The sequence below is a fragment of the Erpetoichthys calabaricus genome, chromosome 9, assembly GCF_900747795.2.
Source record: "Erpetoichthys calabaricus chromosome 9, fErpCal1.3, whole genome shotgun sequence".
Lineage (NCBI taxonomy): Eukaryota > Metazoa > Chordata > Cladistia > Polypteriformes > Polypteridae > Erpetoichthys > Erpetoichthys calabaricus.
The window spans coordinates 46557613-46570545 of record NC_041402.2 but is presented as its reverse complement, the minus strand read 5'-3'; the positions used below and the strand labels follow the sequence as shown (position 1 = coordinate 46570545).

Here is a 12933-nt window from a genome sequence, read left to right as displayed (position 1 = left end):
AATTATTGCCTCCCACTGGAAGACAGCTGAAGGCATTACTGCACATCAACAATTGGCAGTCCTACTTCTAACGGTGCTTCCAGTAATTGAATCCTGGTCTGCTGTGGCTCAGATGTGTAAATCTTGGCTTGTAATTTCAAGATGTTTTTTTTTCTTTTTTTAATCACACCCCACTAATGGTGGGTGGGAGTGGCTGGGTTGGATTACTTTGTATGTTATGTCCATTTATTGATATATCCTGTCAATTTGTCTTGACTTAATAAAAAGGTGATCACAAAAAAAAAAAAAAAAAAACAGAAAATAGGATACCTGTGCAAATTGTTTGCTTCAACTTGCATCTGTAGGTTGTAATCTATTAGTTTTTCCCTAGAGAAGAGCCATTTGTAATATTATGAAATTTCCTACTTATACTTTAAATTTAAATCTCTGGCAGTTTACTGCTTACCATTTCAGTGTTTTAAGTCATTCGTTGCCTTTCAACTGATTTAATTTGAAGAAAAAACTAGACAAACTGAGGTTTTCTAAAACTTTTGACCAGTAGTGTATATATAGATATGCATGTAAGCTCTGCTTTTGTTTTAATATCTCTAAAGTTGCTTTTATTTTTCTTTGAAGAACTGTCTGTACAGTCTTACAGCCAATTTTACTATGCCATAAATTCTCTACCGTATATGAATTCTTTGTAATTAACTTTTGTATTTCTAATTATTTTGTTTCAATATTTTTGGTGGTTTAAATTCATGGCTGTTGCTTATCCATATTACTAACTGAGAATAGTAAACTTGATATGGACGCAGGGACATGCCCGTGGACGCAGGAGACATAGTGCGCAGGCGCCACACAAAGCCCCCCTCCCCAGAGTGAAACGGGAGAGACTACGAACGTGCGCAGGCGCCACACAAAGCCCCCCGCCCCAGAGTGAAATGGGAGAGAAGTAATATGGAAGCAGGTACATGCCCATGGACGCAGGAGACATAATAAAACCTACAATGTGCGTCTGAAATGCTGCAAACCAGGCAGGCACAGCTCCAAAAAGAAAGAGCACAACTGACCGAGATACAAAGTGAAACGGGAAACACTACGGAGTCCGCAGTGGTCCACAATGCACCGCATAATAGTACGGACGGAGCTCCGTATTAACAGTGGGGGGCCCCAGAGTGACACGGGTGAACGCACCGTATTAAACGTACGTCATCCTCACACGTCCAAACTATACAGCATAGGTGAATCACATTACAGTGATGCATTATTGACAGTGCAACCACAGACATTGCTCCGTATTAACAGCAAGTGCAATTATTCATATTACTAGCGGTACACAACGGAGAACTTCTGGAGTCACGATCACGTTTCCAAAACTATACAGCTCCACAATACACGTGGGCGCCTACAACGCGCGTCTGAAACTGCAGAAGCATAACTGTCTCGGCTCCAAAACCATACAGCTCCACTAACGGAGCTGCAGAAACGAGCCCGCATAGACACATACAATGAACATGGACGCCTACAACGCGCGTCTCACACCGCAGAAGCAGGACGGCTGCACAGCGGGCACGGGTTCAAAACGCCGGGGGTAGGCGAGCGAAGCGAGCAGGGGGCGGAGCCCCCTTGTATTTTATAATGATCCCAGTGGTTCTTAAGTATATCCTTTTTTCTTTTACTTTGAATATACTGTACAATACATACTTTTCTGTTCCCTGCTTATCTTATAAGTCATGACATCTGTCCACACTGTCATGCAAGTCTCTGCCTCATCAAGAATTATTAAATTGGATGTGAAAAATCAAGTGGGAGGGAGATTCAAAATGCAGTAGATTTATTTTACTAAGAAAATCTGAACCATTTCCTACCTGTTAATATAGACAAATCACATTATCCATGTTACTACTTGCACGAAATAGGCAATATATATTTATGGAATAACACAATACTTTTGCAAAAGAGAGATCTCTCATAAACAGAGAAGTACGAAATAAGTATGTTGTCCATCAGTCTGCTTGTTGAATCTACTTAGTCCACTATTAGGTTGCAGGTAACCAGGAGCTACCCAGGCAAACACAAACAAATGCAAGATTTGATGCTAGGCCAGTATGTCAGGCTGTTATCTATGACACTCTGAAGCCCTTCAAGGCAAGCAGGAAATATTTATTACTTAAATTATTCTTGTTAGAGTGAACCCTAAGCATTATTTAAGATGAGTCTGTTTCTGCAAAAACATCAAGTAAGGGTTTGTGTCATTATAATTGTAGACTAACAATAGCCCAAGTTAAAGTCCACTTTAGAAAGCACACCGTCTCTGACAGGGTCTTGTATGCACTTTTAAAAAGTGTTTTTCAGAGGCTGTAGTTAAAGGTTCAGACTCTTGGAAATATGTGTGAGGTAAGGTTAAAAAGGCCTGAGGGTGTTTAATGAGAAGTGTCAGAGAGGTATGTGTGAACACCAAAGAGAAGTGTAGGTTTTCTTGGTTTTCTGGTCTGAGAGTGTCCAAAGGCTGAGAGAACATTGGAGTCCTGAAAGTATTTGTCAGTACTTAAACCTCTTGGCTTACTCCAGGGCTTTTCCTTGTTAAGAATTTCACACACCAAACTTGTTTGATTTTGATTTTTGTATAACACAGTCTAATGTGCACTTTTGATCTTTTTTTTTATCTCTGCAGTGCATGTTGGTCTTCATCATCAGTGGACTTGTGATCCTGGCCTACTCTTCTCAAGTTAGCAATGAGCGCACCTATCAGGAGGTGATCCGGGCAGTATGTGGACGCATCCCAGGTGTAATTTGTGATATAGCAATTGCTGTCTACACCTTTGGAACATGCATTGCCTTCCTCATCATCATTGGAGACCAGCTTGACAAGTGTGAGTTGTATTTCTGGCTTGTCTATGAAAATGAAGAAAAGGGTAGAATATAATTACCTGCCAAAGGTCAATAAACAAGTTTAAGGTGAATGTTTATATCGGGAAAGGTGTAATTAGTATAACTGACAGAAAACATGAATGCAATTTTTTTTTTTTCAAATTTGAGGTTTGTCAGATAGATGGTTGGCTTTAAGAAACCACCATCTATATATTGTGAGCTGCGAAGCTAATCCTACCCCCAAAAAGATACAGATGCCCCTGGAAAAAGCCCTAGGAAACCCCTAGGAAACTTAAACAGACTACCTTTACATTTCTCCTTTTCCTTCTGGCCGGCTCTGTCGCGTAATCTGCCTCCCGCGTGCTACTCCACCTTGTCAAAAAGCCTGTGCCAACTTCTCTCTGTGGTTATAAATTGATTTTCTGCTTCTCTCTCTCTCTCTCTGACTTCTGGTGTTCCTGGCATGTATTCCTCCTCCGAAGAAGAAATCCTTGGTTGCTTTTAAATGACAAGCGGAGGTGTAAACTCTTTCAAGGAGCATGTTTGAAACAGTTTTAAAAGATAAATGTTTGTTTGCAGTGTTTGAATAAAAATTCGAGTTTCTTCAACTTCCACTGGTCTTCTGTGCAATCTTGTAACCCAAGCGTGACAATATATAATTCACTAAGTCCATGGCAAGCAAGACACACGCAAGACAGCCACGCCTGCCAACTCACAGAGCCCTGCCCACCAACAATTCACTAAACAGCCGACCATGGTGCGAGAGCGAAAGCATTTGCCAAGAATGTGTTCATTAATCAAGAACGAAAGTCGGAGGTTCGAAGAAGATCACATACCGTCGTAGTTCCGACCATACACGATGCCAACTGGCGATCCGGCGGCGTTATTCCCATGACCCGCTGGGCAGCCAACCGGGTAACCAAAGTCTATGGGTTCCAGGGGGAGTATGGTTGCAAAGCTGAAACTCAAAGGAATTGACGGAAGGGCACCACCAGGTGTGGAGCCTGTGGCTTAATTTGACTCAACACGGGAAACCTCACCCAGCCCGAACGTGGCTCACAGGTGCATGTGAACTGTAGCGTATGGTTGCAAAGCTGAAACTCAAAGGAATTGATGGAAGGGCACCACCAGGTGTGGAGCCTTTGGCTTAATTGGACTCAACACGGGAAACCTCACCCGGCCCGAACGTGGCTCACAGGTGCATGCGACTGAGGCAGTGTGTGGAAAATGAACAGTCAACGTGACTCACAAGTGCCATGTGGACTGTACAGAGACGAAAGCAATTCATGTGAGGAGTTGGGGGCGGACACATGAGCAGGCAGTGCGTACTGAACGATGACTAAGAGATGACTTAAGAAATCGGCAGACTAGAATGGCGGGGAGCGGAATGGGCGTCAGACGATCGAACTTGCCTATCTAGGGGATGTAAATGTCCTAACACGGGTTCCGTAGATGAACCTGCGGAATGATCGTTACCGGTTGTGCTGACCTGTAGTTGGACAGTTAAGACCCGAAACCTCTCGGGCCTGCTTCCCCACCCTCTCTCCAGAGTTCCATCTTTACATTCACTTACAGTCGTATCCTCAAACCCACCCCATTTGGACAACTGTGTCTTTCAGTATGCTACGCCGCGGGTTGGCTAGTCTTCTATAAAAATTAAGGCAGTGGAAGCAGAAAAATAGCTGAATGGAAAAAAGTTAGAAATCATAAGGACAGAAGACATTTGACAAATGAGAGGAAAGCCTTCAGTTCATCAAGCATGTTTGTTTAGCTAATAGCTAAGCTGTCCCAGTATCTCATCCAGATACTTCTTAAAGGTTGTCAAGGTTTCTGCTTAACTACATGTCTCGATAGTAATAATAATAATAATAATAATACATTTTATTTATACAAGGCGCCTTTCTGAGAACTCAAGGACACCGAACAAACAATAAATAAATAAATAAAAGACACAATTATAAACAACTTAAAACATCAGAAAATCTAAGAATTAAAACCAAACAAAACCACTATAATCAGAAGGAAAAAGAAAAAGCCATTTTAAACAGATGTGTTTTAAGTTTACATTTGAAGGATGAATATGATTTGATATTTTGGAGCTCCGCAGGTAATGAATTCCAGAGCTTGGGAGCAGAACGGCTGAAAGCTCTGCTCCCCATGGTGGTTAGACGGGCGGGAGGGACGGTCAGATGGGTGGAGGAAGAGGATCTAAGGTTACGGAATGGAATGGCAACATGAAGAAGGTCAGACAGATATGGAGGGGCGAGGTTTTGGATGGCCTTAAATGTTAATAGCAGAATCTTAAAATCAATACGAAACTTGATCGGGAGCCAATGAAGCTGCTGCAAGACCAGAGTAATATGGTGAATAGATGGGGTTCGAGTGATGATACGTGCTGCAGAATTCTGGACTAACTGAAGCTTATAAAGAGATTTATTAGGGAGACCAAAGAGGAGTGAATTGCAGTAGTCCAGCCGAGAAGTGACAAGACTATGAACAAGAATGGCAGTGGTATGAGGAGTGAGGGAGGGGCGAATGCGATTAATATTATGTAGGTGGAAGTAAGCAGACTGGGTGATGTTATTAATGTGACATTGGAAAGATAGAGTACTGTCGAGGATGACACCCAGACACTTGACCTGAGATGATGGGGAAACAACAGAGTTATCAATAATAAGAGAAAGATTATTGGTTTTGGATAATGATGATTTTGAACCAATGAGGAGAACCTCAGTTTTGTCACTGTTTAATTTAAGAAAATTCGAAGAAAACCAGGATTTAATTTCAGAAATGCAGTCAATAAGCGAGGGTGGTGGAAAAGAGGAGGTGGGTTTATCAGCAAGGTAGAGCTGGGTGTCATCAGCATAACAGTGAAAATTAATGTTATATTTACGAAAAATATTGCCAAGGGGAAGAAGGTAAATAATAAAAAGAAGAGGCCCCAGGACAGAGCCCTGGGACACAACAGAAGTAACAGCGGTGGGTTGGGATGTGAAGGTTTTAAGCTGTATGAACTGAGTGCGGCCTGAGAGGTAGGATCTAAACCAATCAAGTGGAGTGTGAGTAATGCCAATCAAAGATAATCTGTTAAGGAGAGTGGTATGACAAATAGTATCAAAGGCCGCACTCAGATCAAGGAGGATGAGAATAGTAATTAGACCAGAGTCAGCAGCCATATGGAGGTCATTGGTAATTTTAACAAGTGCCGTTTCTGTACTATGAAGAGGGCGAAAACCAGACTGGAACTTTTCATATAGATTATTGTGAGATAAGTGGGTGTGAAGTTGGATAGATACTATTTTTTCAAGAATTTTGGAGATAAAGGGCAAGTTAGAAATGGGGCGAAAATTATTGAAATTAGTAGGATCAGCACCAGGTTTTTTTAGTATTGGGGTTATAGCAGCAGTTTAAAAAGATGAGGGAATAAAACCAGTAGTAAGAGAAGAGTGAATGATGGCAGAAATGAGAGGGACTAGACAGGGGAGGCAGGCTTTAACCAGAACTGTAGGCAGGGGGTCCAGCTGACAAGTGGATGACTTGGATTTGCAGATGAGATCTGAGATTTCAGAGGAAGTGGGAAGCTGGAAAGAAGAGAAAGAGTGAATAGGCGAGAGTAGTTCAGAAGGAATACAGAGAGGATCTGGACCAAGGTGCTGATGTATCTTTTGGATTTTCTCATTGAAAAAAGACATGAGAGTTACAGAAAGCAGTTGAGTAAAGGTGAGATGGTAAAGAGTCTGGAGGTTGTGTAACATTATTAAGTAAAGAAAACAAAGACTTGGTGTTTCCTGTATTACAAGTAATTAACTGAGTGTAATAATTAGATTTGGTTTGGGCTATACAATCCTTGTAATAGAGTAGATGATTTTTATACATCTCTTTGTGGACAAAGAGTCCGGATTTTTTAAACAACCTTTCAAGTTGCCTGCCCTTAGCTTTCAGAAGCCGAAGTTCAGGAGTAAACCAGGGGGCAGAAAAAGAAAAACAAACAGATCTGTTTTTTAGCGGAGCAAGAGAATTAAGAATACCATTAAGACAAGTGTTATAATATGAGACCAGTTCTATGGGAGTGGATAAATTATAAAAGTCCATTTGGGAATCAATTCTAGAAGACAGCAAATTCAAGTTAATATTCTTAATGTTACGAAAGGCTATGAGACGTGGAAGCTTAGGAACAGAAAAGGTAAGTTTGGCATTGAATGAAAGGAGAAAATGGTCGGTTATAGTGAGTTCATCTGCTGTAAGATCAAAAGGAACAACACCAGACCAGCAGATCAGGTCCAAGATATGTCCTTTACAGTTTGTTCGCAATTCCCACATCTCTGAGTAACAAAGTGCTTCATGGCTTCACTGCCACATAATTTCCACTGGTGTTATCACATATGTGATTTGCCATTTAGGTGAACAAATTTGGGCAGATCTGCTTTATGAATGCCCTTGACCTGGAGTAGGTCCCCACACAGTCTCCTCTGCTCATGACTAAACAAGTTTAATTCTCTAAGACTTTCACTGGAGGAAATGGCCTTAAATTCTGTCACTGCACCTAGTTGCTCTCCACTTCAAGTGCTGCTATGCTTTTCTTGTAGCGTGGTGACCAGAAATGGACACAATACTCCAGATGTGGTCTCACTAGTGCATTATATAGTCTAAGCATAATGTCCCATGATTTATATTCAATAGATTTAACAATGTACCTTAATATTGTATTTGCTTTTTTAATTGTTTCTGCACATTGCTTAAACAATAAGAACAATATATCAATTAAAACTCTTAAATCCCTTTCAGAGGTTTCTTTCTGTAGGACAGTGTCTACCATCTTGTATTTATAATTGACATTCTTTCAGTCCATGTGTAGCATTTTGCACTTTTCTACATTAAACTGCATTTTTCCAAGTGTTTGTTTGCACAGTTCTAAAAATTGTCCAAGTCTTGTTGAATTGTTTTTGCTACCTCCACATTGTTTGGCATTCCTCCAATTTTAGTATTATCTGTGAATTTCAGAAGTTTAATAACTACACTGGAATCTATGTATATCATTAAAATAAGAAACAGTAGTGGTCCAAAGGCAGACCCTAAGGGGTTCCACTTATGAACCTGTTAAGCATTCTCCTTTTTTCTGTACTCTTTGTCTTCTGCTGGTTAACAAACTTGAGATCCAGTTTTGTAGGTTACCTCAGATTCCAGCAGCTTCTACTCTCAAAATGAATCTTTGGTGAAAGACTGTATCAAATGCCTTTTGAAATTCTAACTAAATTATGTTGTTTGCTTTGCTTTTGTTAACTATTCCAGTAGCCTGCTAAAAAATCTATTCATGATTTATTATGCTATTTTCTTACATCATATCTCCACTTTGCAAATAACACCTTAAGTGTACTGATTCTCTTTTTGGTGTCTCGTATTTGTTAATGTGCACTTCATTCCTTATACAGTAATCCCTCACTATATCGCGCTTCGCCTTTCGCGGCTTCACTCCATCGCGGATTTTATATGTAAGCATATTTAAATATATATCGAGGATTTTTCGCTGCTTCGCGGGTTTCTGTGGACAATGGGTCTTTTAATTTCTGGTACATGCTTCCTCAGTTGGTTTGCCCAGTTGATTTCATACAAAGGACGCTATTGGCAGATGGCTGAGAAGCTACCCAACTTACTTTCTCTCTCTCTCTCTTGCGCTGACGTAGGGGGGTGTGAGCAGGGGGGCTGTTCGCACACCTAGACGATACGGACGCTCGTCTAAAAATGCTGAAAGATTATCTTCACGTTGCTATCTTTTGTGCAGCTGCAGCTGCTTCCTGAAACGACATGCTGAACGGTGCTTCGCATACTTAAAAGCACGAAGGGCACGTATTGATTTTTTTTATCTGTCTCTCTCTATCTCTCTCTCTCTCTCTCTCTCTCTCTCTCTCTCTCTCTCTCTGCTCCTGATGGAGGGGGTGTGAGCTGCCGCCTTCAACAGCTTTGTGCCACGGTGCTTCGCATACTTAAAAGCCAAACAGCACTATTGATTTGTTTGCTCCTTTGAAGAGGAAGATATGTTTGCATTCTTTTAATTGTGAGACTGAACAGTCATCTCTGTCTTGTCATGGAGCACAGTTTAAACTTTTGAAAAAGAGACAAATGTTTGTTTGCAGTGTTTGAATAATGTTCCTGTCTCTCTACAACCTCCTGTGTTTCTGCGCAAATCTGTGACCCAAGCATGACAATATAAAAATAACCATATAAACATATGGTTTCTACTTCGCGGATGGCTCTGGAACGCAACCCCCGCGATGGAGGAGGGATTACTGTAGTCCATTATTGCTAACTTTTTTTTTTTTTTTTTTTTGCTGTTTCTGTTATTCTAATTATGTTGAAGATTTTGCTCTGACACCACACAGATATGCATAAGGTTAATAGAAGGACCAGGAAATGTAACAAATCAAAATGAAGCACAGATCAAAACCAAATTAAAAAGGGAAATTTAACATCAAAGTCAAAGAACAGAACTGAATGATATTAAGCAGAAAAAACGAGATTGAATCATAAAGATAAGTCACAATATCCACAAACTTGGACAAATTAAGAATCATAACAGTTTACAGGTACTTAGCACGCTATTAATGTACATGAAAGAAATATTTTAATTAAATTAAAATTCATACATTCCTTAAATGATTCCAAAAAATTCTTAAAATTTGAAAATTTCTCTAATTATAACCATTATCCTACATACTTTAATCAACTTTTATATAATGTATAATTTTCTTTCCATAATTAAACTAGATAGAAATTTCACTTCAATAAAGCTCTGACACTTAATTGAATTAAATTAATTCTTTTATGGGTGCCCCATGATTTAATTTTTAGTCATATATGACCAACAAAATCTTAGTACAAGAAAAAAATGTAGTTTTTTATTTTTTATTTTATTTTTGAATAAAATTGTGTCACTTAAAAGTCATTTATATATATACACACACACTTACTAGGGGGCTTTGCCCCCTGCTCGCTTCGCTCATCAATACAACAGCCTGCTCTACGTGCCAGCCACTTTGCGTCTCTGCCGCTCGCGTATGTGGATTTCACTGTTAACAAATCTTTTAAGTCTTGTGGATACGCCGCTTTATTGGGAAGAAACACTACTTTTCCCTGATGGCAACATGAATTAGATGATCTACAAGTCTCCGACTTAAAGTTTAAAGCCAAACAATATGTGCATACTTCTGTCATGTCACCTACAGTATGTCCATATATTCGATATCTTTTCGCTGTTCCATTATTTCACCAAGTAATAGTTTCTGTTTGTTAGCGCTAATGCAATCTTTACTGTCAATTTTTTGAGACTTTCGAATATTAGTACTTTCATAATCTCTATCCTGCTCTGCATGTGTATCGCACCAATGTTTTTGAACCTCTTTACGACATTCTACTTTGTCTTCTACTCTTTGTCTTTTATTTCTGACCCCGCTTGGAGATGAGAGTGCAGGAACTATGTCTGACAATAGCATTTACGCGAATGAGAAGTGATTGGACCGTGGGCATGGTTGTAAATATTTGAGAGGAGGGCGGACTTGTCAAAATCTCTTGGCAAAAAGTCTTGTCTCGCGGGACCTGAAATTATGTCTCGCAGGAGTTGAAATTATCTCCGAGAATTTAATTAAGACTGTTCAAATTCAGTCAAGTCTTTTTCTTATCAAATTATCAGGAGTTGCATTTTATTTTATTATTCTTTTTACTCTTTCCTTGCCTCAGCTCAATTTCAGTCTTTAACATTTAATTTGTTTTTCTTTGTGCAGTGATTAGTGCAGTTGCTCATGAGACAGATGGAGTCACAAGCAAGCACTGGTATATTGACCGCAAATTCACCATCAGCCTGACATCCATCTTGCTAATCTTGCCACTCTCTATTCCCAAAGAGATTGGTTTCCAGAAATATGCCAGGTACGATCAATTTTAAGTCTGTTTCTAATTACTCGGTGCCTTCTTTTACAATAATCCCCATCTCAAGACAATGTGTCAGCCAAACAAGGTTACAATACAGTACAATCCAGAACATGACAAGGGAGGTGGAGAATGTATATAAAAATTGTAACATAGGTAATAGAGGTTTGATTCTCAGATATGTATTGCAAACTAATTTTCATGTACAGCACATTATTGTACAGAAAAATGTATGGCTTACATTGTCATAACATCGATTTCCAGAATGTCACACTGCTTGTTATATAGTCATTTAGTTGAAGAAATTCGCAGCAAGCCAATTCTTTAGCAGTTGATATTGTAATTACATTCATTTGATGAAGTAATAAAACCTAGTAAGATTATATTAGAATTATTTTGGTGAAAATGGACAAAGTGGGGTAGGGCCTAAAAATCAAAGTCTTAAATGAGAAGGTTGCCAGTTAAGTTCTCACCTCTAGCCTAGTACAGTATATTATATTGAGCATGTCATATGTTTTAGTAAAAGGCTAGAAAATGAGCAATTAACAAGGGGAAGATGTTGCAAATGGTCATTTTGGTGTAGATATAACTTTAGCAAAGCCTTCTTACCGAGTGTCTACAACAGAGCAGCAGAATATTGTAAATCATATGTATACCTGAATATGCATAAAATACATTTCTTATTGTCTATATTTTCCAGAACCAAGGAAAGATATTTGACTTTGTAAACATTTTTGTCTTCTAGTGCACTGAGTGTTCTTGGAACCTGGTATGTCACTATTGTTATCATAGTGAAATATATTTGGCCAGATAAGGAAATTTCCCCAGGGTACATTCCAGTCAGGTTAGTTTTTAGATTATTGCTCATGGTGAATATATGCCTCTATGAAAATGTTTCATGTTTAAATTATTATTAATAACAAAGTAACATTTTTTTCCTGTTTTGAAATTGCCAATGGTAGAGGTTTTATAGTTGTACTAACAGTAGCTTCTTAGCAACTCATCTTAATTGTTTGTTCATTTCTATGAAATGTATAGTGAATGTAAACATTTCATCTCCACACACTCCTTTGACTTTTTCCAGCATTAGCATTACAGTAATCTAATTAACCCATACCTGCCAATCCTAAAATAAGTTTAGCAGGAATTCTCCGGATATTTACCAGCATTATTGTGACATTCTTATATTATGGCAACCAGTACCATGCATGGTATTCCTGTTAGGGACTCACAAATTAATTTTATTGCTTATCTCTTAAATTTCTTATACTCCCCCAAGCTTGTCATGTAATCCAGCAGTCTCTTAGCACTGTTTTCTCTTTGGTCTGGCTGTATACAGTGATGAGTCTACTAGAGCTCCTTCTTGTTATTATCTGCATTCTCCATTCCATACCCCCGTTGTGTAACTATATTGTTGGTGAGACTTTATATTTATTAAAGTTAAACTTTATTTTGTAATTTTCACATGTCTGGTTCTTTGGCAAGGATTCTGCTGACATTAGCGTATAAGGTAATCCACCTAAGTTAGCGCTATCCATAAGTTTAAGTAATGTGTTCATTATATTTTTGCCTAAATATACATACGAGTTTTCAGCAGCCTCAGGATTGACCCTCGTGAAAATCTTCACTTGTCATTACCTAATTGTGGAAAAAAGCTCCTTGTAACATTATACAGGTAAAATTCCATTATAACGAATATCTTTACAACGAAATTTTTATTACAACGAAGTATTTTTATGGTCCCGACAGCTTCCCCATATGACACGAGTCTATAGAAATCTTGTTAGTACAAAGGACATTCAGCAGATACTTTCATTATAACGAAGTGCACAAAAGACCTTAAAATGCCTGAATGAATCATCCACAGAGCAGTTAATTCTGTGACCGCAGCTCAGTTGTGCACAACGATCCCCAAACAGAAACATTGTAATTTTTTTTTCTTTCTTTGAACTTTCCTCATACTGTTTTTTTTTTTTTTTTGCCTTTTTTGTTTCCTGTGGTTTTCAGTGATACCTTTTACTTATTGCTCGTCAACATTTGAAAAACATCCATTGGAATTTAACTCATTGTCACCCTCCTATAGAAACGGCAGACATGGAAAACAATAACAGTTCATATTAGAAAAAAAAAAAACATTTAATTTTTTGCAGCTCTCGATTG

At 38.8% G+C, this 12933-nt stretch overlaps 1 protein-coding gene across 1 annotated transcript in view; it reads left to right on the top strand.

Moving 5' to 3' along the window:
* The window catches only part of slc38a7 (solute carrier family 38 member 7), a 48919-nt gene that overhangs the window by 15467 nt on the left and 20519 nt on the right, over nt 1-12933 (top strand). The window contains exons 3-5 of the mRNA XM_028809555.2: nt 2657-2855; nt 10629-10773; nt 11519-11617. Coding sequence (XP_028665388.1) covers nt 2657-2855; nt 10629-10773; nt 11519-11617 — 443 coding nt within the window. The remainder of the gene's footprint in view (nt 1-2656; nt 2856-10628; nt 10774-11518; nt 11618-12933) is intronic.